General features: G+C 41.8%; 1 protein-coding gene and 1 long non-coding RNA gene across 3 annotated transcripts in view; one reads left to right on the top strand and one right to left on the bottom strand.

Moving 5' to 3' along the window:
- LOC143718418 (uncharacterized) overlaps positions 1 to 12,386 on the bottom strand; it is a 227,329-nt gene extending 214,943 nt beyond the window's left edge. The window contains exon 1 of the long non-coding RNA XR_013196384.1: positions 12,022 to 12,386. This is a non-coding gene — a long non-coding RNA (uncharacterized LOC143718418). The remainder of the gene's footprint in view (positions 1 to 12,021) is intronic.
- Positions 1,509 to 11,700, top strand: nots (nothepsin). Of its 2 annotated transcripts, none has more exons than XM_077209450.1 (7): positions 1,509 to 1,614; positions 1,713 to 1,831; positions 1,956 to 2,152; positions 4,372 to 4,494; positions 4,569 to 4,722; positions 4,833 to 4,931; positions 11,436 to 11,700. In XM_077209450.1, exons 1-7 carry the CDS (start codon positions 1,611 to 1,613, stop codon positions 11,616 to 11,618), a joined length of 879 nt encoding a protein of 292 aa, XP_077065565.1. In that variant the 5' UTR covers positions 1,509 to 1,610; the 3' UTR covers positions 11,619 to 11,700. The 2 variants fall into 2 exon arrangements, with proteins under 2 accessions (XP_077065565.1, XP_077065566.1); XM_077209451.1 differs by having other exon boundaries at positions 1,514 to 1,630.
- Positions 12,387 to 12,616: the final 230 nt, after the last annotated feature.

The raw sequence follows: 12,616 nt of genomic DNA, 5'->3' as shown, positions 1-12,616 counted from the left end.
ACCAAATTTAAAAAGGCATTTATAGTCACTTCTGAAATCAAAGAAATTGTGAAGATTTAAAAAAAAAATACAGTAACAATATTGTTCATGTTAGTTATAGCTACATTAACTAATGTTAACAAATGAACCTTATTATTAAACAAAAACATTTTGTTTTCCATATTTAAAAAGGCATTAGTCACTTCTGAAATCAAAGAAATTGTGAAGATTAAAAAAATACAGTAACAAATGTATTGCTCATTGTTCATTTTAATACATCGAATCAAAGAAATTGTGAATTTCACACAGATATTGTACAAATATTAGGCCACAGAATGCCCACTCATTCTCATTACAAGAGTAATTTCTGAGAGATTTCGCCGTGTCCCGTCCCAGGGTGCCGTTGAGTCGCGTGCCCCCGGTGCGAGGTCGCCTGCGCGCCGCCAGCCAGCTGGAGGAGTTCCTGCGCGAGCACCAGCCCGACGCCTTCGCCCGCCGCTACGCCCAGTGCTTCCCTGCCGCTCAACACCTCCTGCGCACGGGCGGCAGAGCCACTGAGAGACTCTACAACTTCATGGACGTGAGCCGAGATCTGCAGCCACACGCTCTAAACCTCATCCCTTCAAACACCGGCCTCGGCTGGGCAGTTTTAGTGTAATAATGTCAGGAAAGATGCTTCTTAGAAAGGGAATTTAGTGCAGATGTTTCGAATTATCAGCTGTTTACTTCAAATCATGGTAACAGAGTTGACATTTTAAGATGCTCTTCATCCCATCTTAACTGGTAAAAAATCCTTCTTCAAAGGATCATGACATTATGACTTTTTATTATTAATTGAATAAACAATATTTTTAAAAGACAGGAAATATGCTAGTCACAGGATTTATTCAAGTATTTTAACTAGTACACTATCAAATAAAATTGATATATTTATAGAGATATGGAATAAATGCAAAAATAAATAAATCCCAAATGCAAAAGTTTGAGGTTGGTAAGAATTTTTTTGTCTGATTTTTTTTTTGTTCAACTGCATTTATTTCATCAAAAATACAGTATAAACTGAAATATTGTTATTATTATTATATTAGAATATTATTTATATATTTATTAGAATTATATTATTAGAATATTTATATTTTATAAAACAGCTGTTTTCTATGTGAATATACAGTAAAGTGTAAAAATTTATTCCTGTGATCAAAGCTGAATTTTCAGCATCATTACTCCAGTCTTCAGTGTCACATGATCCTTCAGAAATCATTATGCCGATTTGATGCTCAAGAAACATTTATGATTATTATCAGTGTTGAAAAGCGCTTCATATTTTGAGGAAACCCTGATACACTTTTTCAGGATTCTTTAATGAATAGAAAGTTCAAAAGAACAGAATTTATTTGAAAAAGAAATCATTATAAATGTCTTTACTGTCACTTTTGATCCATTTAATGCATCTTTGTAGAATAAAAGTATTAATATCTTTTAAAAAGGCCAGAGATCAAGACTGAAACAGGCTTTGAATCATGTGTTGTGAAGGCGCAGTTCTTCGGTCAGATCAGCCTGGGTAAACCGGAGCAGAACTTCACGGTGGTGTTTGACACTGGATCCTCTGACCTCTGGGTCCCGTCGTCCAAATGCGTGAGCCAAGCGTGCGGTAACTAACACACACTTTCACCCAGGCTTCATGTGTGACCTGCCATAATGCTGATGAAGTGACCTGGCTGCTGTTTACACAGGGATGCACCACAAGTTCAAGGCCTTTGAATCGAGCACGTACGCACACGACGGACGAGTCTTTGGCATCCATTACGGCTCCGGTCACCTTCTGGGAGTGATGGCCAGAGAACAACTGAAGGTATCCGTTCACACTCAGCCATTTCTGAGACGGTTTGGCCTTCATGATGTGGATTCAATCGTAACCTCAGTGGCCACACTTTGTCAAGAACTTTATTGTATTCAAATATCTTGTTTGGGTTCAGGTGAGCTCTGTGACGGTCCAGGATCAGGTGTTCGGCGAGGCTGTATACGAGCCGGGCTTCACTTTCGTCCTGGCTCAGTTTGACGGCGTTCTGGGTCTGGGTTTCCCTCAGCTGGCAGAGGAGCTCGGCTCTCCTGTGTTCGACAGCATGATAGCGCAAGGCCTGCTGGATGAGCCCGTCTTCTCCTTCTATCTCAAGTAAGAAATCACCACAACATCACTTACAGATCCACACTTTGATGATGCTTTTTGAAATCAGGAACTTAGACACTGACGCTATGGGAATGTCTGAAGGGCCAGATTTACCAACGTAAACCCAGGATTTATTAAAGACATGCAGTGAAAAAATAGTCGTGGAAGGTCATTTTGGCGACGTTATAGGAGTCTCACTTTCAGACACAAGATGTATGGGAGGAAAGTATTGAAATGAAGCATGTAATGGTGATTTATGAAGGTTTGCGCTATCCTTGAGGCTTTAGACGGGTTGTGTGCTGCATTTGTCTAGTCAATGACACTGACTCTGCAAATATGCCAATAAGAAACTGCAGTTCATAAATATACCCAGGATTAATATTTGACCCCAGGTAATTATGAGCAATGTGAAACGTGAATCTAGATAACCCAGGATTGTGTTTATTCGGGGTTCACAATGACCAATGTTGTGTTGAACTAGGTTTTATCCATGGAATTATTAAGAAGGGAGGATCTGTCTATTCTCAAAGATCATGTGATAAAGCGAGTTCCTCACGAGGACATGCGGAAAGGGTTTTCTTTCTGGTTCTCAAGAAAGATGGAGGGCGGAGACAGATGCAGAGTTTAACTGCACAACGGCTGCTAAAAAGGACAACAAAGTCAGTCACGCATGCAGTTCGGTCTCCATGTTATTGTGTACACGGTCGTCGAGGCTGGTCTGGTATTGTCGTATTCCAGTAGCGTAATGGTCATGTGATGGGGCTTGACGAATCAGGGAGCGAATGTGGGCAGCCACGCCTTCGTTTCGAAGTCTTCATTTTGGTCCGTCAACAGTGAAACACAACCCCAGATTTCTCAAACTGAAACAGGTTCTGCAGCGTTTCCAAAACTCTCAGTTTTTAAGGGTTGAAAACTCTAGTGTGACGCCAGGCGTAACCGTAGCTGAAGTTATGCGTATTAAAGCGAAAACGCTCTAGTGTAAACAGGGTCTTAGGTTCCCTGAAAGAGGGAATCAGACGCCGCTCACTATGAGTCATCAGAGGAGGGACTTGTGTTGCTACTCTATTCAACAGAAAACGGTCATGAATAAATAGGTGCGTTTACATTGTATTCCAGTTACAATCCTCAATCCAATCCGAGTGAAAATCCTCACACTTCCATCGGAATAAAAATGCCCAATCCGATTGAAATGGGAAATGTAAACATTTGATCGGATTGAAAATCGGAACTGGAAAGTTTTGTGCATATTCAGTGACATAGAAATGCGTAATGATATACATAATGCATGGAACGAGCTGATGTTGTTGTTAAATATAATAAATTCATATTAATAAAATTCTCCTTCCACTCATCATCCGTAGGTGGAGCTGGACAACGCCTTGTTTTGTGTGTGGGAATGGGCATTTTTACTGCTTGATAAAAATAAGCATCATGGCACAAAGCTACGTGTGCTTGCCGCCTCCTTATTAGAACATGAAACCGATAAATATTAAGTAAGTTTTCTTACTTAAAAGTTAACTGTAAGTTTAAACGAAGAAAAGGAGGATGGTTAGTATGCGACAACAGCAGGAAAGGCTATATTCGTGCAGTGAGCACATGTCGAAAGATTAAGCCAGATTAGAAGCTTGTGACATATAAATGCGCACATCCACCGATCACTTAATTTAGCGTTCATACAAACACTACGTTTGGATTCATCAATCAGAATGATTTCACCCTACAGGGTTCCCATAATGTCAGCTGTCGTCTCGTTCATGAACATGATCATCAGGTTTTCTACATGTCACCCCCAGATACATTCTCACATTCATGTTCATTTATCCGTTCGATAAGTAGGTTACACTTTATTTCGATAGTCCACTTTAGACATTCTACTAACTATAAGTAGCTTTGCAGCTACATGTCAACTCACTGTCATTAGAGTATTAGTAGACTGTAGTAGACTGTTATGGTTAGGTTTTAGGGTTCAGAGAACAAGTTGACTTGTAGTTGCCAAGTTATAGTCAGTAGAATATCGGTTGGGGGACCAACAAAATAAAGTGTTAGCAGATATTAAGCAGAAAGTCTACTAATACTCTAATGAGAGTTAGTTGACATGTTGCTGCAAAGTTACTTAAAGTTAGTAGAATGTTTAAAGTGGACTATCGAAATAAAGTGTTTGCGATAAGTACTATAATGTGCTGAAATGATACTTATTAGACCGTATGTCCTGATCACGACTACAGGAACGGCGGCTCTGGCTCGGGAGGGGAGCTGCTGTTCGGAGGAGTGGATGAAACACGGTTCGTTCCTCCCATCTTCTGGGCTCCGGTCACTCAGAAGGGCTACTGGCAGATCAGATTAGATGCGTGAGTGTGAAATGAGTGTCTTTAATGGAGGTGAACTCAAAGACGGCAGAAATCAGTGTGTTTGTTGTGTCTAGTGTGAAGGTTCAGGGAGCTCTGAGTTTCTGCCATCGCAGTAATCATGGCTGTCAAGCTGTAGTGGACACAGGAACGTCTCTGATCGGCGGCCCAGCCAGAGACATCATGATCCTCCAGCAGTTCCTCGGGGGAACACCTACCGCGACCGGAGAGGCGAGTACAACACCGCTCTGATGGGACGGTTATCCTCAGTAAAAGATTTTCAGGTGACTTCTCTGATGTTGATGAACGCTGAAGGCTTGTTTGTTTGTTTGTGGGTTTAGTATCTGTTAGACTGTGCCAGGATCAAGAGTCTTCCTGTAGTGTCCTTCCTGATCAACGGTGTGGAGTTTTCCCTCACTGGAGAGCAGTATGTCAGGAGGGTGAGTACAACTAAACACAAACTCAAGGTTTACTTTGACTAATGGACTAATACAACTTTGTTTTTCATTAGTTTTCTTCTTTTGCTCATGAGTCAATGGCAGCCCACAGAACAGTGTATGAGAATTGCCACACAGTTTGAAGATTTACTATAGCAACTTTGGAGTCTCAATCTCAAATTTGAGATCCAAACTCAAAGCCTAAAAACAAAAATTGTTTCCCATGCAAAGTCCATTCCACCCTATGACATCATTTGGTCCCATTCTATCCTAGGTGTCTTTAACTACTATGAACTAACATTTAAGTTAATAATTTGATACAATATACTCAACATGAATATACACAATTTGACATTGTACTTAAAGGGACATTTCTCCCATCTAGCGGTGAAATTGTATTTTGCCATTCAAAGGAATTGTGCTCTCCAGCGCCTCGCTTTTTCAAATGCGTGTTGCATCTACGGTAGCTGTTATGTACCAAAAAGCTATGACAGGATGTCTTCTAATAGCACTTTGTCGAGTTTTCCTTCGGGTGAACAGGTTTGTTATTTCAAACAAACTGCAACTTGACACAACGAACAAACGAATGTTATAGTATGAATAATAACAGTGCAATGTAGCCTTTTAAACTTGGCGTGACAAGCGCCTCTCGCTGCTCTGCTCCTCCGTTTCTGCTGCTTTCAGTCACGTGACGCTGGCTCTGAACGAAAACGCATTGTGGAAACACGTTGGCCTAGTACTTTTTGACCCTCTCTGCTATTATAGTTTTTCAAGATGGAGGAACGACATGGAAGCCTCCGTGGACATACTCGTCACATGTATATAAAGATAATAAATTCTTCGTTTACGAGGATAAGTCAGATTATTGGCAGAGGTATTTGTACACCATTGAGGACATATTTATGAATAAAAATATTGATTTTAGATAATAAAATACCTAAAAAACTACACATAGTCCATTTAAATTTCAAATTATATTTAATTTGAGTTGTTATTTATAACCTTTAATAATACCAGTTGACAGGTCTCATTGTAGCCTGTTTCAAGCATTAGGTGAGATTTTCTTTCTTGAGAAAAATTAACATGCATCTACTGTACCTAATATTTATCCAAATTAATAGATATTGAAACAAGATCAGAATCAAACTGAATTGAATTGGAATTGTAAAATTTGTATCAAGCGAAGCTATTATAAAAGCAGTACCCAACCAGTCATTGCATGGTAACATGTTGTCACTAAACTTAATAAAAGTGTTGTTTTGACAATCACAATAGCCTACACTTATTGTGATGCAAAGTTTTTTTTCACAATAAGCACATTGTACAAGTACATAAACAAGTTTTTTGATGTAAAGTGTGACTCATAATTTTGTTGTATTTTGAAAATGTACTTTATCAAAATCCTCTTAGAACATCAGTCAGATTAATTTTTACAAAACTTTTATCAGATCATTTTAAAAAATATGCTGACAAAAAGTTTTCAATCTTGGACGTTGTGTCCAATTCAATCTTGGATAATGCGCAAATTATTTGACCACCAGCACGCCACAATAGACACGAGGCGGTATCTTCACAAGGCCTTAACATATTGAGACCAAACTTGGTGTGTGTAATGACAACCATGAGCTGAGGGTACCTGAGCAGTTTCATCACAGCGCCACCTATGGGTCTTCTGAAACTGAAACTTCTGGAACATTTCTCCTAAAACCATTGCTCTCTTTAGATTTTGTGTAACAGATCAATTACCCAGTTTTCCTTTAGTCTTTTCGTCAGATTTTGCTCAAATTAAGCCCAGATCATCAGTAGACCGTCTGACCATGCTGGTTATGAAATTCTTGATAACACAGTTGTTCACTTCATAACACTTATAACATGTTTGGATTTATTACAAATCACTGGCAGATTTAGTCATACTACCCGCACAAGCGGCTCATGAAGAAACACAGATTGTATCATACTTTCATTTGAGTATCTCAACGAAGATTGTGTTATCAGATAATCGGCGGCGGTGTGGAGAGAGAAGGAGAGAGAAGGAGGAGAGAGAGAGAGGGAGAGCGAAGGAGAGAGAGAGAGAGGGAGAGCGAAGGTGAGAGAGAAGGAGAGAGAGGGAGAGAGAAGGAGAGAGAGGGGAGAGAGAGAGAGAGAAGGAGAGAGAGAAGGAGAGAGAGAGAAGGACAGAGAGAAGGAGAGAGAAGGAGAGAGAGAGAGAGAGAGAGGGGTTGCCAGATTCTGAAATAATAAAACTAGTCTTTTTGGGTTTCTTGGGACACACAGTCTTATAAAATGTTGACAGGTTGACCTCTGAAAAGCTTGGCGTCATAAAGCGCTTTTCTACTGCATGGTACGGCTCGGTACGGCTCACTACGGTTCGGATCGGCGCGGCACGGTTCGGCTCGCTTCGCTTTTCCACTGCTTGGTACGACTTGGCTGGGCGCGGCACGGCTCAGTCGCTTTAGCTCGGTTGCTTTTGCACTGCAGTTAGTACCGCTTCAAAGTGGGTGGGATTATGACTGATCGTTAGAGTTTATCCGCTCCTCGTCAACCAACAAGAGGAACGTCTGCGCTTCTCGTCCACTGACCTCGATTCAGCCATTTCTTTTTTGGAAGTTTTTTTTCTTCAAGCAAGTAGTTTTAAAACAGGTGCTACAGCGGTGGCTGTTACTGGCTATTTAAATCTAGCGGGTTTGATGTCTCGCAAATACAATGACGCTGGTAGTGACAATTCTGTCTGTCTGACCAATCAGTGATCTACAGTGCTTCCACGTCACATTTTAGTATCGGTACGCTTGGAACCTCAACAGAGGTGGTACCATTTAAAGCGAGCCGTACCGTACCGTACCGTACCGTACCATGCAGTGGAAAAGCGCCAAAGCGTGCCGTACCGAACCGTACCGTACCATGCAGTGGAAAAGCGCCAATAATCTCTTGAGATGAATTGGTTGCGATTTACATTCACATGTTCACACTCTACCTCAGCTTCAGTAGCCGCGTTTCCACTGTCGGGCCAGGGCCGGGCCAGGGCTAACAGCGAGTCGAGCCGAGCCAGTGGCCTCAGGCCTTAAGCACCGGGCTTGTGTTTCCACTGCCGGGCCAGTAGCCCCGCAACGCTGCCCTAACCCCGCCCCTAACACGCCTTTCTGGATCAAACGTCGGTGTGGAGAGAGAAGGAGAGAGAAGGAGGAGAGAGAGAGAGGGAGAGCGAAGGAGAGAGAGAGAGAGGGAGAGCGAAGGTGAGAGAGAAGGAGAGAGAAGGAGAGAGAGGGAGAGAGAAGGAGAGAGAGGGGAGAGAGAGAGAGAGAAGGAGAGAGAGAAGGAGAGAGAGAGAAGGACAGAGAGAAGGAGAGAGAAGGAGAGAGAGAGAGAGAGAGAGGGGTTGCCAGATTCTGAAATAATAAAACTAGTCTTTTTGGGTTTCTTGGGACACACAGTCTTATAAAATGTTGACAGGTTGACCTCTGAAAAGCTTGGCGTCATAAAGCGCTTTTCTACTGCATGGTACGGCTCGGTACGGCTCACTACGGTTCGGATCGGCGCGGCACGGTTCGGCTCGCTTCGCTTTTCCACTGCTTGGTACGACTTGGCTGGGCGCGGCACGGCTCAGTCGCTTTAGCTCGGTTGCTTTTGCACTGCAGTTAGTACCGCTTCAAAGTGGGTGGGATTATGACTGATCGTTAGAGTTTATCCGCTCCTCGTCAACCAACAAGAGGAACGTCTGCGCTTCTCGTCCACTGACCTCGATTCAGCCATTTCTTTTTTGGAAGTTTTTTTTCTTCAAGCAAGTAGTTTTAAAACAGGTGCTACAGCGGTGGCTGTTACTGGCTATTTAAATCTAGCGGGTTTGATGTCTCGCAAAAACAATGACGCTGGTAGTGACAATTCTGTCTGTCTGACCAATCAGTGATCTACAGTGCTTCCACGTCACATTTTAGTATCGGTACGCTTGGAACCTCAACAGAGGTGGTACCATTTAAAGCGAGCCGTACCGTACCGTACCGTACCATGCAGTGGAAAAGCGCCAAAGCGTGCCGTACCGAACCGTACCGTACCATGCAGTGGAAAAGCGCCAATAATCTCTTGAGATGAATTGGTTGCGATTTACATTCACATGTTCACACTCTACCTCAGCTTCAGTAGCCGCGTTTCCACTGTCGGGCCAGGGCCGGGCCAGGGCTAACAGCGAGCCGAGCCGAGCCAGTGGCCTCAGGCCTTAAGCACCGGGCTTGTGTTTCCACTGCCGGGCCAGTAGCCCCGCAACGCTGCCCTAACCCCGCCCCTAACACGCCTTTCTGGATCAAACGTCATTTAACCCAACCCATTTCAGCGGGTATTATGAATTTATTTATTTTTTAAGTTAGGAAGATAGCATGTATATTAACTCACCGGCCGTGGCTGCAATAGTGTCCCGACTTGTCTCGCGAGTCGCCACTAACAGAGGGACTGTGACCCAGCACACCGTCCATCAAGTCGAACCATGGAAAGTTTCTTCTCTGAGCTCCGCTTTGTCCATTGTGCGTTTTAATTGCCTTGTACAATACTGCGCCCGCAACTTTTTTATTTTTTCCCGAACTTGAAGCGTTGCTCGCTGAATGCTTAGCTTAAAAAATTCAGTAACGATGTATTTTATAACGTCCTCGTTTCTTCACACGCCGTCAAATTGACGTTGTACCCTTTCTTCTGCCCAAATGCTCAGAAGAGCTTTGGTATCTTCGACAGACCAGTACTGGCGATTCTCCATTTCGAGCAGCGATTATTTTGCGCGATGTAAAAAAGTGAAATGTGCATCTTGCCAGCTTTGCCGCAGAGCATAACTTTCCCTAACACTGATAAACTCCGCCTTTTACCTTGACCACGCCTCTAGCCCGAGCTGGCCCGCTTTGGCCCAAGGTATTCGACGGGCCAGAAATCCTGGCCGTTGGCCCTGAGTAAGCCCCGATCAAGCCCCGGAAGTGACAGTGGAAACGCGACTGGCCCTGGCACGCACTGGCAAGGCTCGGCCCTGGCCCGGCAATGGAAACGCGGCTAGTGTTGGAGAAGTTAGAGTCTACTCTACTCTATGCTACTAATTACAACTTCAACCGTGTATTTAGTGTACTGTTAAATTATGCTCTTTTAAAAGCATTACTAATTACTTTCTAAATCCCATATCAACCTCGAACAGTTGAACAATAAAATAAAAATTTAAAAAATGCAATAATTAAACATTAAACTAAACCACCAATAGGTGGCGGCAAGTGACCGTCTTAATTAGTGAGTCATTCATACAAAAGATTCGTTCAAAACGCTGAATCATTCAGTAACAAAACACGCGCTGCTGTTGCTTTCCTTTGGAAATATTTTCGTCGGTGAAAGAGAACAAAAACAGTTAATATTGTTTGTGTCTAAAATGTAAGTAACTTAATAATAAATATTAAATACGCTACTTGTTTACTGAACAATAAATTCAATGTAACATTTTCAATCGTGATAATATTCAGCGAAACAGCTCCCTTAGTTGTGTTATGTTAAACTAAATCATATGTTAAATAAAATAAAATAAAAAAACAATTTGAATGTTTACCTCAGCACATTTCTTCTGTGAGTGTTCTGTGCGCTGTTTCACTCATTTGTTTTGATTTCTCCACGAATGTAGACGATAGTAATAGGGGCGCTACCGCTTACATTTGCTAGCAGTTCAATACTAAGTTAACGTAGAAAAAAGTACAGTATTTACAGCTGAAACTGACCTGCACTTGAAGCCCTGAACAGGTCAGTAATTTTGCAACATTTTGCTGCTTCTTCTTGGAGTGCTTTCTTTTTCTTGGTCCTTTCCCTGTCTGCTTCACCTGGCCGTTTTCTCTCCATCATCGGGCGCTGCTCGCATTTTTGGTTTAACCGTCTGGCTGAGGCGTAAAGTCGAATCATAGCCTTGCCAGTCAAGACTAACAGATTCGTGATTATATTTTTTGTTATTATTATTAATATTAATAATAATTTTATTGAATGACGAATTCGAAAATGATCCCTGGTAGAGGTAGCCTAGTAATATACAATAATAATAATAAAAAATAAAAACTTTTTTGGCCAAATTAGTCGCCAGGCCACCGGGAATTCTCCCGGTGCTCCCGATGGCCAGTCCAGGCCTGCCGACGAACATTCGCAAACAGCATCGCAGAGTTGTGTGTTTGGAGCGACAGATCTTAGAAGCAGAGTTTCTCATTTGCACGACATGTGGACTCAATAAATCCTTATCTTGAGCAAAATAAGCAAACAGACATTCAGTACAATCTGTATCTTTTATTTAGAATACATACAAATGCCTTATGGTGGTACTTGGAGAGCCAAATATTTTCTGAAATTGTACTTGGTGTAACGTTTAAGAACCACTCTACAGTATTTTATGCAATGACATCAGAAGTAACTATTTAAAATACAGGAAAATTAAGATTAATCCCTTACTTTACTGTACTATTTCAAGGGAAAAGTGATTTAAATGAATGAATGAATGATTATAACTGGTTTTCTGTGTAGGAAATGCTGAACAATAAGGAGATCTGCTTCAGTGGCTTCCAGTCCATAGACCTCCCTTCTCCCGCGGGAGCCGTCTGGATCCTGGGGGACGTGTTCCTCTCTCAGTTTTACAGCATCTATGACAGGGGTCAAAATCGGGTGGGATTGGCTCATCTCGCAGGAGCGTCAAAGGACATTGTATAGATCACATGGGTCGCTCATCTCTGAATGTGCAGTAGAAACTGATGAGAGTGTCTGATATCCTCCATTAAAACATTAAACACCATCCTTTACTCTCTCTTTACTCACTCTTTACTCTTGTCTGCTGGGCCATTAGAAAACTGCACATGACATTAAAAAACGCACAGAGATTTAATTTATTCCATCATGCAACTACATCACAGGGACAATAAGATTACATGTGAAGTTCATCTAAGAACGCTTTAAACTTGATGAAATATGCGAGACATTTAACAAAAGTTACAAATGTTACACATTAAATATATATAAGCCTGTTTGTGATAATTTCAAACTCAAAGTTAATATTGATAGTAATGATGATTTGTGTGATATGACAATAAGAACGGAATGACTGATTTCCATCAACACAAATATAGTTTGAGAAAAGCACAGATACACACCGTCACTCATCGTGACTCACAAACACACACTGATCTTTCTGTGTGTGTGAGGATTCATTACACACATTTATTCTGACATGTTATTTTACTGTAGTATTAATGTAATGAAGAGACAATAAGAGACTCTATAACATCTCAGTGTTACTGATTTATCATGCAGCTCAAAGCATTATGGGTAGAATCTCTACAGTCTATTCTCATTCATCAACACAGTTTCACTGATGATCCAGGATAAACCCCAAACCCAGGATAGAGTGTGTGTGTGAATGTGGTCTGGACTGTGTGTATGAGGCCCAGTGTGTCAGAGACGCTGTAGAAGGACAGAGTTCCTGCACTGATAATTGTGGCAAGAATAAGTCTGTGAAACCTGTAAAAATATCTGGAGTTCTGCATTTCCCCCATAAAATGTTGTCTGATCTTAATTTTTGCACATGGCTGGTTTAGTCAAGGCCTGGGCCCTGGGGCCTGCTGAGGCCACACAGGACAGCACAGCACTGCGAATGTACCGAGAAGTCAAGAGAGAGAAAGGCTTGTGTAGATGCAATTTAAAGCCTGAGAAAG

The sequence above is a fragment of the Siphateles boraxobius genome, unplaced genomic scaffold, assembly GCF_051911475.1.
Source record: "Siphateles boraxobius isolate OS27281-9 unplaced genomic scaffold, OSU_SipBor_1 61, whole genome shotgun sequence".
In the NCBI taxonomy this organism is placed as follows: domain Eukaryota; kingdom Metazoa; phylum Chordata; class Actinopteri; order Cypriniformes; family Leuciscidae; genus Siphateles; species Siphateles boraxobius.
This window is presented reverse-complemented; position numbering and strand designations above follow the sequence as displayed.